This window comes from Nycticebus coucang, chromosome 21 (genome assembly GCF_027406575.1).
Source record: "Nycticebus coucang isolate mNycCou1 chromosome 21, mNycCou1.pri, whole genome shotgun sequence".
Classification (NCBI taxonomy): Eukaryota; Metazoa; Chordata; class Mammalia; order Primates; family Lorisidae; genus Nycticebus; species Nycticebus coucang.
Window position 1 is genome coordinate 43217486 of NC_069800.1, and position 19957 is coordinate 43237442.

General features: G+C 51.3%; 1 protein-coding gene across 4 annotated transcripts in view; it reads left to right on the forward strand.

Annotated features, from left to right (window-relative positions):
• DLGAP4 (DLG associated protein 4) overlaps positions 1-19957 on the forward strand; it is a 199249-nt gene that overhangs the window by 90821 nt on the left and 88471 nt on the right. For all 4 annotated transcript variants that reach the window (XM_053573557.1, XM_053573556.1, XM_053573554.1 and 1 more), the window contains one exon: positions 17024-18095. In XM_053573557.1, the coding sequence (XP_053429532.1) occupies positions 17097-18095 (999 nt within the window). In that variant the 5' untranslated portion in view covers positions 17024-17096. The remainder of the gene's footprint in view (positions 1-17023; positions 18096-19957) is intronic.

The following is a 19957-nucleotide window of genomic DNA, read 5'->3' on the forward strand; positions in this document are numbered from 1 at the left end:
ATCCCACGTAGATGGGATCCTGTTCCATCTATCTCCCCTTCCAGCAGCTTTTTTTGCAAGCTTCTCTATAAGAGAATGTGTGAGGGGGTGGAGTGGAATGGGGGAGAAAAGAAGACAGGCAAACGTAGATGGTGTTTCCGTGTATACTGCGGGTCTTCCCCACCAGGCAGCTCTCCTAGCGATCATTGGCTTAGCTCCTAGGAGATGTTCACCCATATTTGTTAGATGCTTGAATGAATGAATGAATGAATGAAGCAGAGATAAAAATGAGTAAGGAGGAGTCCCCAGCCCATCGAGAGGCCCTGACAGCTTCCACACGGTTCAGGGGCTCCTGGAGGGGAGAGGGGGCAGGGTGACGGGGCTGTGGCTAGCAGGGCAGTTGGTGAGCAGGTCAGGGAGGGCCTCTGGAGGCAGTGACGTGTGAGCTGGGCCTTGTCACAGTCAAGGCAGAGGGAACATGCAGCCTGCAGGGAGGGTGTCCATAAGGAGTGGGGGCAGGTGGCCAAGGGCCTTGAATGCCACAGGCAGCAGAGCAGTGGGGGGGCTCATTAGTCAAGGAGGATGTGGCTGGAGTCAGGAGGATGTGGAGAGTGGTTAAGAGCACGGACTCTGGACTTGGACTTGGACTCGGACTGCCTAGGTTCAAATCCCAGCTCTGTGCCCCGGGACGAGTTAATCATTCTCAGTGTCTCAGTCTCCTCCTCTGTGAAGTGGAGATGCCAAGAGCAGTTAACTATCTCATGGGGCTGTCAGAGGTGAAAATGAGTTAATTTATGTAAAGTGCTTAGAACAGAATGAGGCTGTGTAAGTGTTCCTTATTCTAAGTATTGTATACACATGCGAGGGAGGCTGGGACATTTCTGGCAGACCACATGAGAAATTCCAGGGAGTACACATGGGGTGCCTAGGTGGGAGGGAGACTTCTATTTTTTGAACATCCTGGGCATGTGCTATTTTAATAATGATGGCGGATGGGGCGGTGAGGCCAGAGGGGGATGGCAGCTGGTTGGGCCAGAGCTGATAGGGTCCAGCCATGCAGAGAACATGGGGAGGGAAGCAAGGGCTGGGCTAGGGTGTTGGATGCTGCCACCTGAGAAGGGCCTGGTGACCTATTAAATAGGGAAGGGGGAGTGAGGCCACCTCCAAGTTAATACACCCACATTGGGGCATCTAGGCCCAAATGGACTCCAGGCTGTGGGCTTCCATGGAGGGGAGAACAAGAAACAGTGCCAGGCTGGTCCCTGAGAAAATGGGCCCCTGGAGGAGCAACACTGCTTCTTCAAAGGTGCTGAGACAGTGATCACTGTAAAGGATTGGTATCCACAGGGTGGTGACTGAAGCTGTGGGCTCAGGCTAGAGGCGGCCGTCAGAAGCTGGACGTGACAGGAGCTCAGCCCTCTGCTCCACCCATTCTGCCCTGCACCTTGGCAGGGAGTTGGGTGGAAGTGGAGAGTTTACCCTTGAAGTCACGTTGCATGCGTCCCCCTGCTTTGTGGGGTACAAGGCGAGGAAGGGGTGACAGAGCACCTGCCAGTGAGTACTGTGGATGGTTCTCAACCCTAGAACACAGCTTTGTAATCACCAAGTTCTGCTCACAACCCCCCTTCCCACCCTGAGAGATGAGGGGACAAGTCCCCTAATCTGGCAAGTCGGCCCTAGAATCCTAGGGCTGTGAGCTATAAAAGACCTTGAAGACCCCTGTTCCCGCCAGCCCCTCATTGTGCAGGTGGAGAAACGGAGATCAGCAGTGGGTAGGGTCCAACAAGGACCAGTCGGCAGCCTTTGTGCCCCACCTTCTCAGAGTGTCAGTGGGGGGACAGTGGGAAGCCAGGTTTGAATCATAGCTCTGCTACTTACCAGACAAGTTCCCTCACATCTGAGCCTCAGTTTCCTTGTCCTTTAATCAGAACTAATAATACCTTGGTCTTAGAGTTGCGAGAAGTGAAGTAATATCATGTGATAAAGGGGCAGGTGCACAGCAGACCTCAGTGAACAGTGTTCCCCTTTACAGTGTAGTCCTAAGTGATCGTTAACTCTTTCCTGCCTTATCTCATTCATTCCTTCACCAGGCTTCTACTTAGCACTAGCTGTATACCAGGTTCTGGGCTGGAAATACAGACATGACTCAGGAACATCTTTTCCCTCAAGGGGCTCAATGAGTGTGAGAGAGAAGATTCCAGGTGTCTGGAGGGATGACTCAAGCACCATGTACCCACCCACCCCCCCCCAGGGTTCAGAAAAATACTTCAGAGGAAAGGGGAGGCTCTTTAGTCAAGGAGGATGGACCATTTGGGCTGGACCGCTGAGATGAATAGGAGTTCTCTGGAAATCAAGGAGAGGAAGAACATTCCAGGCCGAGGAAACGGCATGTACAAAGTCATGGAAGTCTGGAGCATCAGGGTGTGCTTTGGGTGTGCTCTGAGAACGCAGAAAGGCCCTTTGGGTGTGGCTTCCAGATGGGAAGCTGACAGGGATCTGGGCAAGGACAGACTTAGGGACCAAGCCAAAGCCCTTGAGTTCTGTCTTAGTTTGGGTTTTCCTTAAGACCCTTAGATGGATGGCAGGGAGTCTGTTTAGGAGATGATCCCCCAAAACTGTGGAAGGGAGTTGGGGAAGGGAAGAAAAGGGATCAGGTGAGGATTGTTATCCAGACAGTTACCACTGTGGACAGCCGGGCTCAGCTCCACTGGGGACCCCTGGACGAACAAGCAGGACACACGGCTCAGAATACCCGCTGCCCGTCATTGGTTGAGGGCTGCTTCTGGGGGCTTCATCTCTCAGGTGCTCCTGGTCAGTCAGTGCATAGCTAAGCTTGCTCCCACAGGCAGAGGCACAGGCATCTGTAGCAGGCATCCTTTGGTAGGTGGAGGTGTGCTCTCTGGGAATACTGGGGCAGGGGCTCCAGTAGCACTGGCTACAGGTTCCATCCTTCCCCTTCCTTTTAGGGAAGAGGGACCAGCAAATGCCTATGCTGGGGATCTCAGCCCCTTAGAGTAAGGAGGTCCCATGTGCTCTTTGCACAGTCCGGGCTCACCTTTCCCCAAGTTCAGCGCTGAGGCACTGCCAGTCAGGGCATCCCTGCTCAGAAGCATTTGTTGACTTGTAGGAGCCTGCAGTGTATTATTTTAAATACATAATAGTTTTGCAATAGGTCGTGTATTCTCATGAATCAAAATTCTTAAGACTAAATACAATGTGGTATCCTTGATTGGATCTTGAAACGGAAAAAGGACATGAATGGAATTGGTAAAATCGGAATAAAGCCTGGAGTTTAGTTAATAGTAATGTACCGATGTTAATTTCTTTGACAAATGTACCATTGTTAGGTAAAATGTTAGCATTAGGGAAAACTGGGTGAGAGTTATGCAGGAACTCTCTATACTATCTTTGCAACCTGAAATAATCTAAAACTATTCCAAATAAAAGGCTTATTTTTTTTTTTTAATTCCAAAAGAATAGTAGGCTGCATGCAGTGGCTCGTGCCTGTAAATCTCAGCACTTTGGGAGGCTGAGGTGGGAGGATTGTTGAAGTGAGGAGTTCAAGACCAGCCTGGGCAACATAGTGAGAGATGGAGGTCTCTACAAAAGATTTTTCAAAAATTATCCAGGCATAGTGGCATGTGCCTGAGGTCCCCGCTACTAAGGAGGCTAACGTGGGAAAGCCACTAGAGCCCAAGAGTTGGAATTTGCAGGGCACTTTAGCCTAGGTGACAGAGTGAGGCCCTGTGGAAGGAAGGGAGGGAGGAAGGGTTCCCCATCCGACCCTTCTCCCCATCCCCCTATTCCCGTTCCTAGTTTCTGGGTACCCTTCTGCAGATAAGCAAGTGTGGATAATATTCTTCTGCTCCATCTTTTAAAGAATTGTTAGGTATTTGGGCGGCGCCTGTGGCTCAAGGTGTAGGGCACCGGTCCCATATGCTGGAGGTGGCGGGTTCAAAAAAAAAAGAATTGTTAGGTATCGACTGTAGCAGTCAGTCAATGCCCTGCCCCTACTGCCTAAACTCACCATCTGGTTTATGTCACTGCTTCCTTCTGGAGTCACCTGCTTTCCTTCAGCCTGTACGGGGAGGGCAGGAGTGCTGGGGTGTTAATCCCCCAGGAGCAGCCCTGTGCCACTGCGGGAGGAAGTGGGCAGTACCCGCCCCAGCTTGCTCACTGTGCTTCCTGGGGTCACTTCCCACATAGGCTGGGGTGCTCTGCTTCCCAAGGAACCCAGACTAAGACAGACACCGTGGCCCTGTTCTGCCATAGCTATTTTCCCTTCACAGTGAACTTGGGAGAGCGCTCCACACCAGTACACTCAGTGCGGCCCCTCCATCTTCACAGCGGCATAGAATTCCAGAGTGTGCTGGACGATGATTATCCAGTCTCCTGATGGACAGACTGTGGGTTGTTTTCAGGCTTTTGCTAGTACAAACATACTTCAAGAAGAACCTCACACCCATCATCTCCCACATGTGTAAGGCAAGCTGCTGGGTAATTCCTAGAAGTGGAATTGCTGGCACCAGTGGCCTTCAGGGCCTCCTCTAATTTGATGGCTGGGGGCCTACAGTTTAAATCTAGAGTCCTTGGGGTGCATCAAGGTCCTCTATGATCTGACCCTCAGTGTTTGGCTCCCCATCCCCCCCAGACCCTCAAGGCCACTCGGACAACTTGCTGTCCCCAGCACTTCTGCCTGGGTCGCTCACCTTCGACCATAATTTTGTCTGTTGCTATCCCTGTGGTGAAATGTTTTTCCCTATACCTTTACCTGTGGAGACCCTACTTGTCCTCAGAGATGGGCTGCAGTGGGAACCTTCCTGGTGCTCCAGTGAGTATTAATCTCTCTCTACTGGGCTGTACACTCTGGCTTTCACACTTTCCCGGATTTATTTTTATGTGTCATACAATTGATGTGTGTATTTCTGCCTCCTCCACTTGGCCACAAGCTCTTTAAGGGAGGGGACCATCTGAGTCACAGAGCAGGCCCCGTAAATGTTGGAGGAATTGAATTAAATGTGCTGGCAATTGCTGCATTCTGGCCATTCTGTTCTGCTGTTTGCCAGCGCGACCTTCCAGGATGGTCCCTCAGCGGGGGCTGGAATGAAACAGGTCAAGGCAGGTGGCCTCCAGGGTCCTCCTGTCCCCCAGTCGGAGCTCCGAGGCTGAAGGCAAGGCAGTGTGTCCCCTGCATGACCCTCCCCTGAGAGTCCTCTCCTAGCCAGGCAGAGGAAGGTTTTGGTGAGCACAGGCAAGGGAGTATGTCCTCTGAGCCTGGCCCAAGCCTGGGGCTCTGTGAGGTGGTAGCCAACCAAGACACCTTTTAGGTGTCCTAAAAACCAACAGGCAGCACAGGGGGCCGATTGGCAGCACCGGGTCTGAGGCCACGCTTCCTGGGTTCGAGTCCCAGCTCTGACAGGTGTGTGACCTTGTACAAATCATTTCTCTCTGTGCCTCAGTTCTCTCTCTGTAAAACGGGATTCACAATAAGACCCCCTCCTAGGGCTGATTTGAGGGTTCGGCAGAGTAATTCACATAAAGTGCTTATGTGTTTGTGGGAAGTGCATGATAAGCTTTGAAAAGGTCTTGACTCACAAGAGGTTTGGGGGTTCCTGTGACAAGCACAGCTGCTCTTTTGCTGAACACCCCACCACACAACTTGCTAGGTGCTCTGTGTGTAAACCTTACTGACACTTGCAGATGTCCTGTGGTAAAACACTTTTTAAAATTGTGCCATGAAGGCTATGTTAATTAGTTTGATGAAAATATTTCAAATTGTATATAAAACCAGCACGTTGTACCCCATGATTGCATTAATGTACACAGCTATGATTTAATTAAAAAAACAAAAAATTAAAAAATTAAAAATAAAAAGACATAGAAATGGCCAAAAAAAAAAAAATTGTGGTTGGACACAGATAAAATCGACCGTTTAAACCATTTCGAATTACAGCTCAATGGCATTCAGACCATTGACGGTGTTGTGTAGCCATCCCGATTGTTTATTCCAGAACTCTCTCCTCACCCCTAACAGAGACCTTATACCCATGAAGTGGTCACTCCCCGTTCCCCCTCCACCCAGCCCCTGGAAACTACTAATCTACTGATTGTTGATGTGCCTGTTCTGGACATTTCATATAAATGGAGTCACACCATATGTGGCCTTTGGTGTCTGGCTTCTTTCAATGACGATGATGTTTGCAAGGCTCATCCCTGTCCTACCTAGCGTGGATCAGAACGCCATTCCCTCTCATGGCAGGGAAATACTCCATTGTATGGCAAGTGAAGTTTCTTAGCTTCCCAGGTGAAGAAACTGAGGCTCAGAAAGGCCCGCTGAACTTGCAGGGTCACACTGTGGGCAAGAGCAGAGCAAGATTTGTACCCAGCTTCAGATCCTGTTCTTTCCCCTCTGCAGACACCTGGTTTGCAAACGCTTTCCCACCCAGCCAGTCCCGTTTGCTCCTAAGAACTCCACATGGTTGGGGTGATCATCTCCAGTTTCAACTTGAGAAAACAGATAGGGAAAGTGACTTGCCTGAGGTCGCAGGGTCAGATAGGCAAGACAGGGGTGCAGCACACACACACACAATGACAGATGCTACTTTAGAATGGCAGCCAGGTGGCTGTGGTCCACCTGGACCCTGCTGGGATGGGAAGGGGAGCAAATGAGGTCCTGCCCTTGACCTCCTCCTTGCCCTTTAAGTGCCCAGCAGCAATTGAGAGAGACATGTGGGCCTGATGGGCACCCTCCCTGCAGCTGCAGCCAACTGTTCCCCACCAGCCCTTCTGAAAGGCCTATAGAATATCCATCCAGAGTGGATTTGGGGCTTTTGTTCATCAGCAAAAAAAAAAAAATCATTTCTGTTGACCAGTACCTTCCGTGGCCTGGCTGCTGACTCTCCAGCTGGGCCCTGCAGCAAGTTCAGAGTCAGAAGCCCCCTGCAGCCTCCAACAGCTGTGTGACCTGGGGCAAGTCCCAGCCCCAGTTAACAAAATAGAGCTTGACAGTATCGGACAAGATAGGACAGGTTCAGTCTTGAGCAAGGTCCCACAGCTTGAAGGGTTTAGAGATTCTTCTGTGGGGACTGTCCCCCTCTAGTTGGGCTTCATGGGAAACGCTGACATTGATTAAGTCCTAGGTTGCCCTATTGAGCTGTCTGTGCTGACGGAAGCAGTCTCTGTTTACACCACTCATATGATGGCCACTAGCCCCTTGTGGCTGCTGAGCTCTTGATATGTGGCAAGTCCAACTGAATTTTTTAATTTAATTCTATTTAAGTTTAAATAGATATCTACAGCAAGTCTAGACAGTTGTGCTCTGGGAACACGGGGCATCCAGAAAGGGCTCATAGCCCAGAACACACCCAGCCTTTGTTGGTTCAAGACATCCAGAGAGCAGTAGTCTAGGAGTCCTGAGTCCTGGGTACAAATCTCGACTGCCACCAACATATTGTGTGACTGGACCAAATCTCATTCATTCTCTGAAATTCTAGGAGGTTAAGCAAAGACCTTGCCCCAGCCCTGTCTAGCGCCAGAGCTCACACTTTCTCTGACCCCGACCTCCTCCTGCGGTGGGTCCCGTTGTTCCGAATTGCAACAGCAAATGCTTGTGGAGTGCTCTCTGCATGCCAGGCGCTGTGCCAAGCCATCTGCCTGTGTTAACTCATCGATCTCTCTTGACAGCCATTTGAGGACACTAGGGCTCAGGGAGGTTAAGTAAGCAGCTCAAAGTCACACAGCAAGTAAATGTCAGGATTCAAATTTGAGGAGGCTGGTTCTGGAGCCCACGTTCCAACCTCCATGCTGCACCATCCCAGGGGCAGGGCTGTACCCAGTCCTCCCTGGGGCCACCACAGGGAAGCAGCTGGAGCAGAGAGGTGGAGGCGAGGGAGCCGGTGGAATCATCATCGTAATCACCCTCTTATCCCCACAACTCAGGCTTTTCCTAGGTGAGGGTGGGGTGACCCTGATTCCCCTAGGATTGAAGGGGCCTTGGCTTGGGAATCCAAAGAAGCTCAGATCAGACTCATTTGCTCCAACTCAACCGCAGACCCTTCTTCCTCCGCGCTGCGTCCTCACAGTCCTTCATGCTTGAGATGAGCATATCCATTCATCATCTAAACCGTGACACCTGTGAGAATGAAACAGCGCACTAACCATCGGGGACTCCAGGACAATAGGTAGAACCCAGGAACGCCAGGAGGTATGTCACTCTCTTTAAGCACCAACATGTCCGGGGTTGTTGCTTCTGCTTCATAGGGACACTTAGGACTCCTTGGGCTGTTAGTTCTCCTCATTGTGGGAGCCCAAAGGGGGCCTTGCCTTCCATTTGCAAGCTTAGGAAAGATTTCTTGGAGGAGGGGCTGCCTCCTCTGAGCCAAGGATATTAAGCAGAGGAAGAGGCTAGAAACAGGGTTTTCAGGAAGGTTCTTGGGAACAGAAACACCAGCTCAGCCCATCTGGGATTCACACTTGGAGAAGCAGGAGATGCAGGCGGGGCGGGCACAGTCAATGCCCACCCTTCTGTTGGGCAGCCCCAACCCCCTTCAGCTCCCATCCCTCTGAAGCTTCATCTGCCTGACCACCTCGTTCATTTGCACCTTGCCTTGTGCACTTACTATGTACTGACTCTGTACTTGGCACCCAGGATACAGTGGAAAACAAAATGAGCTCCTCCTCTCTCAGAGCCCGCAGAGCGTGGGAGACGTTACTCAAACACACAGGAACCGGGCAGGATTCGTATTTTGAAGGAAACCAGTAAGGGCATGGAGAGAGAATGAGGTGGGGTGAAGGTACCTTTACACACGGGAGTCAGGGAAGGCCTCTGAGGAGGTGACATCTGAGCAGAGATTTGAATCAGTAGAAGCAGCTGATACGTGAAGAATTGAGGGGAAATGTTCCCGTGTGGCAGGAAAGAGCTGGGGGTGCTGATGAGGCAACCGGCATGGCTGAGGCAGGGTGAGGAGGCTGCAGTTTGCCTGGGGGTGAGCAGAGAGGAGACCTGGAAGCAATTTAGGGGGCTGGGTGAAGCTATTGTATCTGGGTTCCTTTTTTTTTTTTTTTCTTGCAGTTTTCCATAAGGTAGCGTTAATTGAGCTTACATATGTGAAGTACCTGATTACAGTAAGCGCTCAATAAAGCATCACAGCTCCCCCCCTTAGCCTCATTAGCTTGAGTGGAAAACCTACCCCACCGTACCTGCCTCACTTCTGCATTATTTCTTGGCATCCCTAGGCCTTTCCACTGCTCTTTCATTTAACACAAGCTATATATGCATCTACTATATATCCAGGCATTGGCTGGGTGCTCGTTACATAGCAGTGACCGAGGTACACCCTGCTCTTGTTGCAACCCGGTGACACAGTACAGAGGAGCTACTTTGGACGGCCTGGTCAGGGAGGGCCTCTCTGTAGCCTGTGTGCTGAGACCTGAATGAAGGAGCCTCGTGTGCATGCGAGGCAGGACAAAAGCAGGAGCACGTGAGCCAGGCTCTGGGGAAACAGAATGAAGAGCCAGGGGAGGAGGGGCAGGAAAGGGGGTCGGGAAGGCAGTCGTCTGGGTGAGAGACAGTGGGGACATGGCCTCGTGTGGGTGCTGAGAAGTGGTGAAACTCTGGGGTGTGGAGAAGGTAGAGTGGTTTCTGGAGGGTTCGCTGTTGAATGGAATCCGGGGGTGGAGAGAGAGGAGTCAGGATGCCTCCAGGTTTTTGAACTTGGCAAAGCAGCAGCATGGCGCTGTCCTGAGCTGAGGTGAGGCAGACTGGGGAAGGAGCAGGTCTAGAGCGTGGGAGTTCACATGCCCGACGACCTTAGACCCTCGAGACATCCAGGGTGAAATGACAAAGAGGCAGTGAAAGATATGAGTCTGGTGTTGGAAAGAAAGATGGGGCGGAAGATGTAAATTTAGGAGTTGTCAGATAGGTGGTGTTTAAAGCTGCGTGTCAGGATGAGATCAGCAAGGGAGAGAGTGTGGGGAGAGGAGCAAAGAGCAGCCAGTTCCTCTAGCGCTTAGAAGTCGGAGGAGAAGCCAGCGAGAGATGGAGTAGGTGAGGCAAGAGCTACGGGAGAGGAATGGACATGTCTCGAGGCAAGGTCGCCGTTCTGCACAGCCTGCCTCTCTCTACCTCACCGCTCCCCCAGGGGCCCCTCAAAGCCAGTCCTTCCCCTTCCACACATCATTGCCTTGGAGATGGAGGAAATGGCTGTGTCCTCCGTGGATTGCTACGAACGTCCCCAGAATGTTCAGCCTTTGCACCCCACTTCATTGCCAGACCTCGATCACTTGGCTCACCTACCACGCCCCCTCCAAGTGTCTGTCTCTCCTTTGTTGAAGGGTTCAGCATTAAGCAGAACTATCACCTCCCCTGGTTTAGACTCTCTAACTCTGTAAATGCAACCTTAGACAGAACTAGCCTTTACAAGTGGAGAATGGTAAGGGATCTGGGCTGGTTAAAGGGAAGGGCTATGAAGAAAGAAAGTGAGATTGGTAACATCTGAAAAGGGGGTTTGGGATTAGCTCCGTGAATGTCCTGATTGCCACACCAAGGAGTGTGGACTGAGGAGGGAAGAAGGATCCACGGAAGGTTCAGGACAATGCAATCAGGTGAGTTGTGCTTCAGGAAGGGCCATGCTAGGTTCTGTTCCTGGCCTTGACCGCAGTTAGCTCTCACGTGTTCACGGGCCAAGCTGAGGAGAGGCAGGACGGAGAGGCCCCGCTCTGTGGTAGGCAGGGGTAGCAGCTGCAGACACGGAAGCACTGTGGAGCAGGAAGGCTCTGGGGAGGTAGCCATGTCACCCGCCCCTCCACATTTCCACGAGGGCAATGAGGCTTATATTAATGAGAGGTAATTATGGGCACCCGATGGGCCTAAGTATAGCTCATTGACAAAGGCGGTGCAAGGCAGCCAGCTGTTTCCTCCCGCAAGGCCAAGGCTTGCCTATTTTAAGGCCTCCCCAAGTAAGGACCCTGCCACCCTGGGTGTGGAGTGGCAGAGGGGCTGGTGCCCAGTGGACCAGGAACCCTAACCAAGAGAGCATCATTGCGACCAGACAGATGCTTAGAGCATCTTCTCTCAAAGCCCCTACTGTCAAGAGAAGAAGACTAAGCCCAGAGAGGGGAAAGGACCAATCCCGGGTCACAGCAAGCAAGAAGCAGAGTTAGGATTTGAATCCAGGTTCAACTGCATGTCCTTCCCACCGTGCTGTGCAGCACCCCTAAAGTGGAAGCTTTGGGCTCTCCCCACAGACCACAGTGTAATGAGGTGAGGAGTGGAGTGCCAATGACACTTACTGGGCACCTATGTGCCATAGGCTTTGATGGGATATCTCAGTAAATCCTCCTCATTATCTGGAAAAGTAAGAATCACCAGCCCAGTGTCACAGAAAGAAGAAACTGAAACTCAAGAGGAGTAATTAAGTCACCAAATGTCCTGCAGAGAGAAGGGAAAGAAGTAGAGTCCAGTTTGTCCTGCCTTAGGTCAGGTTCCCAGGGAACTCAGATTCAGAGACTCTGAGGTTTGCATGCACAAGCTTCCTGAGATGTCTTTTGGGAACACTGTAAGAGGTGAGGGGTTCAGGATTGGGTGGAGGAAAGAGCTGACCCTCAATGCAGCACCACAGAGGCCTCAGCTAATCCGATAGGGAGCTCTGGAGCTGGGATGGCCCTTTAGGGGTTGTTCTGAAATAGTCGAGGGAGATACACCTTGATACCCAAACATCGACTGACCACTTATTGGATGCAGGGTGCCTTCCCAGATGGAGCTTAACCTTGGGTGTGGCTTCTCGTTTGGGCTGATAGCAATTGGAACCTGGCTGTGAGCTGTCAGCAGCCAGTGCTCTTGGCATCAGGAGACAAGGGTGCCCGGCCATCTTCTCTTTCTCATTCATCTGCCTCCCAACAAGAAGAGCTGGCTCCTGCCCTCGGGAAGATTATGGGAACATGGACTCATTTTCTTTGTGGTGCTGACAGGCCAGGAGATACTGGAGGGAAGGGAGGCCACCTGTAGTAATGAGGAAGGGAAGAGTGAGAGGGTGGCCAGTAATGGAAACGGAGAAAAACACTACCGAGGCCAGGCACGGTGGCTCAGGCCTGTAATCTCAGCACTCTGGGAGGCCAGGTGGGAGAGACACTTGAGCTCAGGAGTTCAAGACCACCCTGAGCAAGAGCAACATCCCATCTGTACCAAAAAATAGAAAAAAATAGTGAGGTGTGTGTGTGGGGTGCACCTGCAGACCCAGCTAGCTACTCGGGAGGCTGAGGCAGGAGGAACAGTTTCAGTGAGCTATGATCACACCATTGCACTCTACCCAGAGAGACAGAGCAAGACTCTGTCTAAAAAATAAGGAAGGGAGAAAGAAGAAAAGAACCTGCAAGTATATTCACTTCGGCAGCACATATATTAGAATTGGAACGACATGGAGAAAATTAGCATGGCCCTTGGCACAGACATTTCTCCAGAGAAGATATACAAATGGCTGATAAGCACATGAAAAGATACTCAGATCATTAGTCATCAGGGAACTGTGAGTCAAACCCACAATGAGATACTAGTTCACACCTACGAGGATGGCTATAATTTTTTTAAAAAAGGAAAAGAACAAGTTCTGGCAAGGCTGTGGAGAAACTGGAACCCCTATACGTTGCTGGTGGAAATGGAAAATGGTGCGGCCACCGTGTGAAACAATTTGGTGGTTCCTGAAAAAGTTAAACATAGAATTACCAGATGAGCCAGCAATTCTACTTCTGGGTATGAACCCTAAAGAACTGAGAACAGGGACTCACTCAGACAGATACTCGTATACTAATGTTTATAGCAGCATTATTCACCAAAGGCAAAAGGTGAAAACAACCAGTGTGCACCAGCAGACATGGGTAAACAGAGTGTGTGCACATCCGTGGAATGTTGTGCAGCCATAATGAAGCTACAACACGGGGGAATGTTGAGAACTTTATGCTAAGTAAAATAGGTCAGATACCAGCCTGAGCCAGCGCGAGACCTTGTCTCCAGAGAAATAGCTGCAGATTGTGGTGGGCACCTGTGGTCCCAGCTACTCAGGAAGCTGAGGCAAGAGGATCGATTGAGCCCAAGAATTTGACGTTGCTGTGAGCTATGACTACACAACACTCTACCCAGGGTGAAAAAGTGAGACTTTGTTTCTTTTTTTTTTTTTTTTTTTTTGGCTGGGGCTGGGTTTGAACCCACCACCTCCGGCATATGGGACTGGCGCCCTACTCCTTGAGCCACAGGCGCCACCCAGTGAGACTCTGTTTCAAAAAAATAAAATAGGTCAGGTGCAAAATGACAAATGTTGTATATGGTTCCACTTATTTGTAGTATCTAGATGAGCAAATTCATAGGGATAGAAAGTAGATTGGAAATTATCAGGGTCAGGCTCGGCGCCCATAGCACAGTGGTTACAGTGCCAGCCACATACACCCAGGCTGGTGAGTTCGAACCTGGCCCGGGCCAGCTAAACAACAATGACAACTGCAACAACAAAAAAATAGTTGGGCTTTGTGGATGGCATCTGTAGTCCCAGCTACTTGGGAAGCTGAGCCAAGAGAATCACTTAATCCCAAGAGTTTGAGGTTGCTGTGAGCTGTGACGCCACAGTATTCTACCCAGGGTGACATAGTGAGACTCTGTCTCTTAAAAAAATATATATATATCAGGGTTTGAGAAAAGGGAAAGAATAAGGAGTTCTTGCTTAGTTGGTACAGAGTTTCTGTTTGAAGTGATACAAAGGTTTCTAAAATAGATGGTGGTGGCAAATCATGTGTGCACTTAAAAATGGTTAAAGTGTGGGTGGCACCTGTGCTCAGTGGGTAGGGCGCTGGCATCATATACCGAGGTTGGTGGGTTCAAACCCAGCCCCGGCCAACTAAAACAGCAATGACAACTGCAACAAAAGAAATCCGGGCACCTGTGGTCCCACCTACTCGGGAGGCTGAGGCAAGAAAATCACTTAAGACCAAGAGTTAGACATTGCTGTGAGCTGTGACACCATAGCACTCTACCAAGAGCAACAAAGTGAAACTCTGTCTCAAAAAAATAAAATGGTTAAAGTGGAAAATTTGTTTTACATGTGTTTTACTGCAGTTAAAATTAAACAGGTAAATCCACAGATACAGAAAGTTGATTGGTGATTGTCAGAGGCTAGGAAGAGGAGGAAATAGAGAATGACTTTGTACTGGGTACAGGTTTTCTTGCGGGATTATGAAATGTTTTATAATAAGATGGAGGGCATGGTTACACAGCATTGTGAAGGTGATTAATTTCATTGAATTGTATGCTTTAAAATGGCTAATTTTATGTCGTGTAAATTTCTCCTCAATTAAAAAAAGAAAAGAGAGAGAAAAAAACCTATGGAGAAACAAAATCTATGACCTGCTGCCAAACAGGTACTCAGAGGAAAATATATAGCTTTTATGACACATTTGTTAGAATATAAGAAATTCTCTTCTTTTTTTTGGAAACAGAGTCTCACTCTGTCACACTGGGTAGAGTGACACATTGTCATAGCTCACAGGAACCTAAAAATCTTGGGCTCAAGCAATCATCTTGCCCCAGCCTCCTGAGTAGGAGCCCAACACACCTGGCTAATCTCAAACTCCTGAGCTCAAGTGATCCACCTGCCTTGGCTTCCCAGAGTGCTAGGATTACAGGTGTGAGTCATCGAGCCCTGTCTTAGAATATAAGGAAGTCATAAGATAAATGAACAAAACTTCCAACTCAAAAGGTAGAAAAAGTATTATTATAAGAAAGTGTGCTAGCATTAGCAGGGGATGATAGATGAGGCACCTTCTAGGAGATGGGTTGAACCACTAGAATTGTGCTGTCCAACATGATGCCACATGTGCTATTTAAATTTAAATTAATTAAACTTAAATAAAATTTAAAATTCCATTTCTCAGTTGCACTAGCTATATGTCAGATTCTCTATGACCACATGTACCTGGTGGTTACCATATTGGACAGCATAGAATTGGGGGATGATGGGCAAAAAACTAGCAAACAAGTAGACATGTAAGTTTCTAAGAGCGATGTGAAGAAAATCCAGCAGGGCAGGGAGCTTGCCGGGGGGAGCGGGGAGTGAGAGATGGAGACAGGCAGGAAAAGCTGGCAGTAGCCAGACCTTGCTGGGCCTATGGACGTCCACTCTTCCGGGCATCACCTCGTGTGGTCCCATCCTCCCCACCCTCTGCCCTTCAGCTGGCAGGGGCACCCCCCACACTGTCCCCTCTCTTGGCAGACCCTCTTGTTTAGGGTGTCTGGAGGCTGGGGTTTGCATTTAGAGTCCAGAGACCTGGGTTCCAGGCCTGGCTCTGTGTGGCCTTGTGTTCGTGTCCCACACTGACACTCTTATCTCACAGGAGGCCATGTGGCTGGATCCTCGTGCAGGACTAGAGGTCAGAATCTAGATGGGTTGCAGGGCCATGTTCCTTCCAGGCTCTCAGGGAGAATCCATCTCCTTGCCTCTCCAAGGTCTAGAGGCTGCCTGCATGCCATGGCTGGTGACCCTGCACCACCCTGACCTCTGCTTCCACAGTCACATCTCTAACTGAGCTTTGTCCCTTTTTCTTATGCAGACTCATGTGAATAGGTTGTGCCCAGATGGATAATATGTGATCATCTTCCCATTTCAAGATCTTTAAAACTTAATCACATCTGCAAAGTTCCTTTTGACTACGTCATGGGGATACTTAGGGGCCATTATTCTACCTTCCACACTTGGCCTCATCTACATCCACACACTGACCTGGCCCAGCCCTTCCAGTAGCCCTCCCCACACCCTCATCTTCACTTGCTGTACGCCAGCTTCACTTGCTCTACGCCAGCTACTGACTCCTTGCTGATCCTTATAGTGGGTGCAGGTCAGACCAAGCCGTGGACTCCCTCAGCAGGGTTGGTGGGGTCCAAGTCTTAGGAACTGGCTCACCTCTCCTCTGTTCTATGCTGATGGAAAAGTTGAGGCCCAGAAAAGGGAAAAGACTTGCCTAAAGTTCCCTGGGAATCAGCCAGTCCAACTGGCCCTGTTTTATAGCAATTCCACCTCATTGCTATCCCCTTGTGAGGCCTGGGCCTGCCCCCTTAGCCCTGAAGATGTGCCCTGTGCAAGTGGAGAACTCTGTTCCCGGCCATCATTGCTTCATCCTTGGGCTGGTTGGCCTCTTTAGTGTCTGCACCCCCAGCACCTAGCCCAGAGGTCACACTCTGCAGACATTGGTCAGGGACAGAGCAGATTTGTACAGAGGGTTTATATTTGATGTAAGGATTCTTCTGCTAAGAAAGAAAGAAAGAAAGAAAGAGTTGGGCGGTATTGTCCTCAGACCTGGGTGAGATGGGCCCTACCCTGGGTCCTACTCTTTAGAAAGCCTCTCTGGCTCTTTAAAAGGCCATTCTTCTCCATAAGACAAGGAGCATTCAGGAGCCCAAGGGACATGCCAACTAGGAGCCTGTATCCCCAATAGACCACCTACTGAGGACCCCAGGATTCCCTGCCCAAATGACCACAAGCTTGCTTCCAGGGCGGGCATGGGATCTTCTCAGGGGAGACAGATGCTGCCGTGGAACCATCTCAGAGCTGCAGGGGTGGCTGTTTGGGGGCACATGGACAGAACCTGGATGTGGGCTGGGGTGCTCTCACGTGTGCAGCTCCTCGTAGTGAGGGACGCGGTCAGAGATGGAAAGAGAATGAAGGGTGGGAAGCTCCCCCACCCCCACATTCCAGCGTGGAATTCAGAAGAGACCGAGACCTCGTGAGTTCAAACCTGGCTTTCCATGTTATTATAAGATACAGTCATCAAGCTAGGAGAGAAGCACATATTTTGTCTGTCCCACAGTTGGCTAGCTTGAGTTGTAACTTTTATTTAATTCATGTATGTGAAGTGCGGGGTCCTCCACTTGTACTGCTGTCCTCAGCCCAGCATTAAGAACAGACTTGCTAGTGTCAGAGAGCCTTCCAGCCCTGAGGTCTGAACCTCCCAGTGTGCAGTTGCCCCAGTCCAGCTGACCAGCTGACTCTTCTCTGTCTTCTCTCCCCAGGGTAGCTGCCGCCCGGGAGAGGCCACCCGGGCGCCCTGCTAGGGCGACGGCCCCTGCCCCTAGGGCCGGGAACATGAAAGGCCTCGGTGACAGCCGCCCCCGCCACCTCTCTGACAGCCTAGACCCACCCCATGAGCCACTGTTTGCAGGACCTGACCGCAACCCCTACCTACTATCGCCCACAGAGGCCTTTGCCCGTGAGGCCCGCTTCCCTGGGCAGAACACTCTGCCAGGGGACGGTCTCTTTCCCCTCAATAATCAGCTGCCACCACCCAGCAGCACCTTCCCCCGCATCCATTACAACTCTCACTTCGAGGTGCCAGAGGAGAGCCCCTTCCCTAGCCATGCCCAGGCCACCAAGATCAACCGGCTACCTGCCAACCTTCTGGACCAGTTTGAGAAGCAGCTGCCTATCCACCGTGATGGCTTCAGCACCCTCCAGTTCCCCCGGGGCGAAGCCAAGGCCCGTGGTGAGAGCCCAGGCCGCATCCGCCACCTCGTCCACTCAGTCCAGCGTCTCTTCTTCACCAAGGCACCCTCACTGGAGGGCACAGCGGGCAAGGTTGGTGGCAATGGCAGCAAGAAAGGTGGCCTGGAGGACGGCAAGGGCCGGAGGGGCAAAAGCAAAGAGCGGGCCAAAGCCGGGGAGCCCAAACGGCGCAGCCGCTCCAACATCTCGGGCTGGTGGAGCTCCGATGACAACTTGGACGGAGAGGGTGGTGCCTTCCGCAGCAGCGGCCCAGCCTCCGGGCTGATGACACTAGGCCGCCAGGCAGAACGCAGCCAGCCACGCTACTTCATGCACGCCTACAACACCATCAGCGGGCACATGCTCAAAGCCACCAAGAACAACACTACTGAACTGACGGCCCCACCACCCCCACCTGCCCCCCCGGCCACCTGCCCCAACCTTGGGGTGGGCACTGACACCAACTACGTCAAACGGAGCTCATGGTCCACTCTGACCCTCAGCCATGCCCACGAGGTCTGCCAGAAGACCTCAGCCACCTTGGATAAGAGCCTGCTAAAGTCCAAATCCTGCCACCAGGGTCTAGCCTACCATTACCTGCAGGTGAGGCTCTGCCAGGGTCCGGGGTGGGGTGAGGGATGTGGGGGTGGCACCGATTTTGAAGCCCAGCCATACCACAGATTCACTTGGGAAGTCACTTCATCCTGGGCTTCTTTTACTCAGCTGTGAAATGGGTGGCAGGGGATGACTTCCACTGGCTGTGCTCTCAGCAGATACTGATTAGGGCTCTTCTGAGCCCAGCCCTGAGTAGGGGCTAAAGCATGTTCCTGCCCTTTCAATGACAAATCTGGAAGCTGGGCTATCCCACTCCCCTCACAGGACCAAGTGCATGGCATCCTAATTGCCAGCTTCCTGCCAGCACCCCATCAGACTGGTGGCTCCTTAAGGACGTGGACCACAGCTGATACAGCCATGTATCCCAAGGCCTAGTACAGTGTCTGGCATAGAGGAAGTGCTCAGGAAATGGGCGGGGGTTGGGGAGGTAGATGGACAGATAGACAACGAAGTGAACTGAGCTAGAATTAAATAAGACACAGTCCAAATCAGCAGGATGCTGAGCATAACAGGGCTCAGCACAGAGGGCCGCAGGAGCCAGGGAGGCCCTGACCCAGCTGGGGGGAACAGGTGCCTTCTTGCAAATGCTAGTGCTGATGGAGGCACGCACTATGCACATGGCCACATGGCTTGAAGGTGGCACAAGGCTAAGACATCACTGTGGCTGCCCATCCTGAGGGGGTCTCATGTCTCATGGGCAGGGCACATGGCTGTGAATTGGATGGCTCCTGGGCGCACACTGGGCTGTAGGTAGAAATCAGAGAAAGCAGACTTCAGATGGAAGGGGCTGCTCCTGCAGGTAGCAAGTGCCTCACCCTAGGGCCAGGTAAGTGCAGGCCTGGCCAGCCCTTGGCAACCCTCATTAGATGCATTTTGAACCAGATGAACTTCCAAATCTGACAAAGCCTCGAGTTCCTATAATTCTGTGTAAAATTCCAGAGGCTAGGGAGAGAAAGGCTTTGTCAATAGGAGGAAATTGAAGTCCAGAAAGTATTTCCTGTATCGAGGGCTTTTATGGCTCTCAGTTTACTTCCTTAGTTTAGAAACATTAGGGAGGGTGATTTGTGACCTGGCTCCATCTCAAAATGGTATGGTTTGGTCTAATCATGTAAAACTGTCTCAGAAATACCATGAGAGTGGCCCTACAGGCCCTGGGGTTTGTGCTGCCTGCTTGGGTGACAGGAGTTGAGTGGACGTGGTCAGCAACAGGTTTTGAACAGGGATGTATAAGGCCACCTTCCCAAGGCACAGTTGGGGTGGGGGTGGGGATGGATGAGCAAGTGCTTTGGGAGGAAGAATGCACAGCCCTAGAGACTGATGGGCCAGTCAGGTGGGGGGGGGGGTGCAGGGTGGTTACTAGAAGGCTGAGAGAGGTTGGGGGGAGTCTAGACAGGACCCTCTCTCTACACAAGGTTGGCTGCTGACACTGGGGACATGGAGAAGGGTGCCTGTGCAGGCGTGATCAGGGAATGGAGAGTGTGCACTCTGTGCACGCTGAAACATGGGAGCCCAGGCTTTTGTGAGGAAGTGTGCAGCCCTGGGGTGCATGTGCTCTGTGCACGGAGGTGGGGACACCAAGAGGTGTTGTTGGTCCGCAGTGCAGTTGTTGGTCCGCTGCTGGTGTGAATATTAGGGGGGTGTGTGGTAGTGAGGTGATGTGCTCTGTGTGTGTGTGATGGAGTGGCTGCTGGTGTGTGTCCTTGGTGAGGTATGTGGCAGTCACACTGGGGGTACCTACAAAGGGGTGTGCAGGGGGAGAGTGTGGTTGCTTTGTAGTGTTGAGACGTGTGTACGTGGTGGGGGGGTGGTTCTCTCTGTAGGTGCTGAGGCATCCTAACTCCTCACAATGC